This window comes from Tachysurus vachellii, chromosome 21 (genome assembly GCF_030014155.1).
Source record: "Tachysurus vachellii isolate PV-2020 chromosome 21, HZAU_Pvac_v1, whole genome shotgun sequence".
NCBI lineage: Eukaryota > Metazoa > Chordata > Actinopteri > Siluriformes > Bagridae > Tachysurus > Tachysurus vachellii.
In genome coordinates this window covers 17,522,604-17,527,603 of record NC_083480.1, presented here as the reverse complement: position 1 = coordinate 17,527,603, position 5,000 = coordinate 17,522,604, and the positions used below count along the sequence as shown (strand labels likewise).

Genomic DNA, 5,000 nt, shown 5'->3' with positions numbered 1-5,000 from the left:
CGTTTCTATAGTAACAGCTCACTCTTACCTTATTACTTCTATAGTAACAGCTCACTCTTACCTTAGCGTTTCTATAGTAACAGCTCACCCTTACCTTAGCATTTCTATAGCAACAGCTCACTCTTTCTTTAGCGTTTCTAGAGTAACAGCTCACTCTTACCTTTTTGTTTCTATAGTAACCTTTTGTTCTAATGTTATGGCTTCTATACTACCAACTCCTTGTTATGGGTCTCACATAAACATTCAAAACCTTTATGTCTCCTCTAATGCTCAGGATTAAACATCGACGGGATCTACAGAGTGAGCGGGAACCTGGCGGTCATCCAGAGACTCCGGCACAAAGCTGATCACGGTACTTCAGCACTCACATGCCCTAGTCTCCAATATTCCCTGATGACACACACGACACACGTATCGTATTTAAATCTGCGATGTCTTTCATCCAATCTTAAACACCTCGCTCCGGTTCTGTGCGTGTTCTAGAGGAGGAGCTGGATCTGGAAGATGGTCAGTGGGAGGAGATTCATGTCATCGCTGGAGCACTGAAGCTCTTCTTCAGGGAGCTTCCTGAGCCGCTGTTCCCCTACAGCTTCTTCGAAAAGTTCATCGCCGCCATCCGTGAGTGACCTACACCTGCACTCGTACACGCTAAAGTGATCACATTCCTTACTGGAAACCAATTAACAGAACAACTAGTGATCTATTACATTTTAATACTTGTCTAGAAGTCTGGATTCTGATTGGTTGTCAGGTGTTGCTTAATTGTCAACAACTCAATGCTAATGCATTAGCGCTGCTATAGTAACTGAGACGTTCACAGGGACTCATCTGGCAGAGAGGATTAACGTAATCAACATGTAATGAGAAACTGCCGCTAGATCCAGGGGTCTTCGGTGTTAGCATTAGCAGTAATGCTAGCCTTAGTATTAGCATTTGAGTCACCTCAGAATTTACTGTCTGAACTCTAAACTGTATTAAACATGTCACAGGATTTAATTACACGTCCCTGTGATGCCGCTTTGCATGTTGTTTGCATACGTGTGCATGTATTTGTGTATATATTGTAGTTGTGTACTTGTTTGTGTTCATGTGTGTTTGTAGAAATCGGCGATCAGAATCAGAGGGTGTCGTATATACGAGACTTGGTGCGAACGTTGCCGTTACCCAACCACAACACCATGGAAGTGCTCTTCAGACACCTGTGCAGGTGAGATCCTTCCAGCTCTAACGCCACAGCCATGCTGGTAAGGGGAGGGACTTTTAGCTGAGATGCTCACGCTGGTCTTTCTGCTATGTGAGCAGCTCTGAGGTTTAGTCATGAGGCAGATGAGCAGGTCTGGGTGTGTTTGTGGTTCTGCTACAACAAGAATAGAAAACTATGTGGACTGGCTGGAGTTCTCTGGTGTGAACTCAAAGCTATTTAAAGACACTCTTTTGTACATGAATTGTAAACGAGAAGATGTTTTCTTCATCATCCTCATCCTCCTCATCTTCTGCTGAGAGAATTGTTCTTTCTTTTCTTTCTTTCACTGATTTCTCTCATCTCTCTCTATCACTCTCTGATTTCTCTCATACCTACCTCTATCTGTTTCATCTCTCTTTTATCTCTTTGATATTTCTTTTATCTCTCTAATATCTCTCTCGTTTACATTTACAGTATTTAGCAGACACACTTATCCAGACTTACAATTTATTTCATTTTATACAACTGAGCAATTGAGGGTTAAGGGCCTTGCTCAGGGGTCCAGCAGTGGCAGCTTGGTGGACCTGGGGTTTAAACTCATGACCTTCCGGTCAGTAGTCCAACACCTTTACCAGTAGGCTACCACATCCCTTCCCCTCTCTGTCACTTTTATCACTCTTTCATCTCTTTCTAATTTACAGACAGATTCCACCTTGTACAATGAAAGACACTCTGGCTGCTTATTGTGGCTGTATTTAGATGTTTTGCATTTAATCATTCATTCATTCATTCATTCATCTTCTACCGCTTATCCGAACTACCTCGGGTCACGGGGAGCCTGTGCCTATCTCAGGCGTCATCGGGCATCAAGGCAGGATACACCCTGGATGTACACACACACAGGGCACACACACACAATCACACACTACGGACAATTTTCCAGAGATGCCAATCAACCTACCATGCATGTCTTTGGACCAGGGGAGGAAACCGGAGTACCCGGAGGAAACCCCCGAGGCACGGAGAGAACATGCAAACTCCACACACACAAGGCGGAGGCGGGAATCGAACCCCCAACCCTGTAGGTGTGAGGCGAACGTGCTAACCACTAAGCTACCGTGACCCCCTGTATTTAATCACAAACTGATAAATGCTTTGGACTCGTCTTATTTGGTAAAATGAAACATATAACCATCAGCGGTTGTTTACTCTGTAAGAACATTATCAAACTGAATCAGAAGAGTGTGATTCTGCCACACACACACACACACACACACACACACACACACACACATGTTCTCACATGTTCTCATTAAAGATGTTGGACTGAACCTCTTGTTCCTGTCCCTCAGGGTGGTTGATCACTCAGACTCCAACCGGATGTCCTTCCAGAGCATGGCCATAGTCTTCGGTCCAACTCTGCTCCGGCCCGAGGAAGAATCCGGGAACATGGCAGTCCATATGGTCTTCCAGAACCAGATCGTGGAGCTCATTCTCAGGAAGTTCGATGAGATTTTCTCTCCCAGATGAGTCATTCAGCCTGAGCAATAAATCTGCTTGAGTGAGGCTTGACTGAGCTTTCACTGGATTCTTAAAGACTTTCTGCTTTATTTAGGATAACGCTCACCCTCATGTTATAGCTCAGTAAATCTACATGAGGATTTCCTGACGAATCAGAATAAAGAGATCAAACGCTTTGTTTGACCGGATTAGCGTCTGGATTAGCGTCTAGATTAGCGTCTGGATTAGCATCTGTATGTGCGTCTGTATTATCATGGTTTTTTAAAACACGGACTTCAGGAGCTAGTTCAGATCCACAGTCTGAAAAAAGACCTCCACCTGGATTCGTCATTTAAGCACTGTATAGATTTAAATAAACTGAAAAGAGAAAGAAAAGAAAATGAAAGTTTGCAGCAGATGAATCAGGAAGCTCAGCTGGAAGTGGGGTTTGTAGGCAGTTCTGTTGGATAACACACTGTTTATCTGAAAAAAACAACAAAGTTTATATAGAAATATCTTGAGATTTTGTACATACTGTATGGTTGAGGTTTTCTCTGGCCTGCTGTCAGAGTTGATAAAGATATCTACAACAACAAAACAACAAGAAGCAGCCGATTTCATTACGCTATCGTCATCAACGTTAGCGTTGGTATCTTTGGTATCTGATCAGCTGATGACTAGAAACGTGTGTGTAGTATAGGATAAGATGAACACACACACAGATGGATTTTATTGTACTTTATTCAAATTAAATTATTTTCTATTGATGTGGAGAAAAAGAGAGTCCAGTCGAGTGCACATGAGGTTTGCGGAAGGGGGCGGAGCTTCAAGGTGGGGTCAGTTCATCCAGTTTTATGGGACAGAAAGGGTGTGAAAGTGAGCAGGTCTGGAACTGTAATTTAATCAGAATAGGGATTAAAAGAAACAATCATGATATCGCACAAGTATAATCCAGGCCTCCGTTTGGGTGCCAGAATTTCTGTTTAAATGCCAAGTTTGCTTTTTCCTGTTAAACCATCTAATAACCCAGATTGATTTTAAACCTCAAAAAGGTTCTGAAGGTTGTGAGGTCTAATCTCAGAATGGTCACAGAGCCACGGTCTCGCTTTTACACAAGATACGTCTCTCAAAACTGATGAACAAATAAAAAAAAACCCAGCAAAATCAGATCTTCTTCCTTCCATGACAGACTTATCCTCTGATTGGATATGAAAGAGTTTGTGTGTGTGTGTGTGTGTGTGTGTGTGTGTGTGTGTGTGTGTGATGATACACATGTTTAATGTTAAATAGAGCATCTATAGTTTATAGCTATATTTTATCTCCAGATCTGTACATAGATTGATGTTTATATGGAAAGAGGTTTAATATCAAAGTGAACACATTTCATATACTATTAAAAAAAAACGCTGTGTAAATACACAATATTCAGATGTTTCACCAAATAAATATTCTTTTAAGTCAAGAATTGTACGTGTTTACTGCAGTGTTTACATCTCTAATATAACCAGGAAGGGAAATAAAGCAGCACAAGGGCTTTTCATGCTTTTATTTCACTCTCTCATTCATTCATTTTCTAGCGCAATCAACCTACCATGCATGTCTTTGGACTGGGGGAGGAAACCAGAGTACCCGGAGGAAACCCCCGAGGCACGGGGAGAACATGCAAACTCCACACACACAAGGCGGAGGCGGGAATCGAACCCCCAACCCTGGAGGTGTGAGGCGAACGTGCTAACCACTAAGCCACCGTGCTTAATAAATAAAGATAAATAATAACAAAAAATAAGCAAACAGAATCCTGGGATTGTGTAGTTGGAGGTTTCACACTGCTCAGACTTTACCCAGGGTTAACTCTTAATCCTGACCATCCAGTTTGTCCTGAACACACTTTACTAACTTCTCTGTTTATTCAGAGTGTTTATTTCCCTCAGACGTTGTAGCTGCTGCTTAAATGAGGCTGAAGCCCTGTTCAGTTTCTGATTGGGTGTCTGTTGCTAAGGAACAAGCTTTCAATTCAATTCAAGTTTATTTGTATAGTACTTTTTACAACTCACATTGTCTCAGAGCAGCTTTACAGAACATAAACATAGAACATAAGGTTATTATAAAGAATAATATAAAGATTAATAGAACATAAAAATAGCAAGATTAATATTAGATATATTTAAATTTATATGTATTTATCTCCAATGAGCAAGTCTGAGGTGACTCAGGTGACTGTGGGGAGGAAAAACTCCCTTAGATGGTAAAGGAAGGAACCTTGAGAGGAACCAGACTCAAAGGGGAACCTCATCCTCATGTGGGTGACACTGGGGGT

The 5,000-nt window shown here is 41.8% G+C and overlaps 1 protein-coding gene across 5 annotated transcripts in view; it reads left to right on the top strand.

Moving 5' to 3' along the window:
• arhgap27l (Rho GTPase activating protein 27, like) overlaps window positions 1–4,148 on the top strand; it is a 37,591-nt gene extending 33,443 nt beyond the window's left edge. For all 5 annotated transcript variants that reach the window (XM_060857176.1, XM_060857177.1, XM_060857179.1 and 2 more), the window contains 4 exons: window positions 275–352; window positions 484–618; window positions 1,102–1,207; window positions 2,536–4,148. In XM_060857176.1, coding sequence (XP_060713159.1) covers window positions 275–352; window positions 484–618; window positions 1,102–1,207; window positions 2,536–2,713 — 497 coding nt within the window. In that variant the 3' untranslated portion in view covers window positions 2,714–4,148. The remainder of the gene's footprint in view (window positions 1–274; window positions 353–483; window positions 619–1,101; window positions 1,208–2,535) is intronic.
• The last annotated feature ends 852 nt before the right edge of the window (window positions 4,149–5,000 follow it).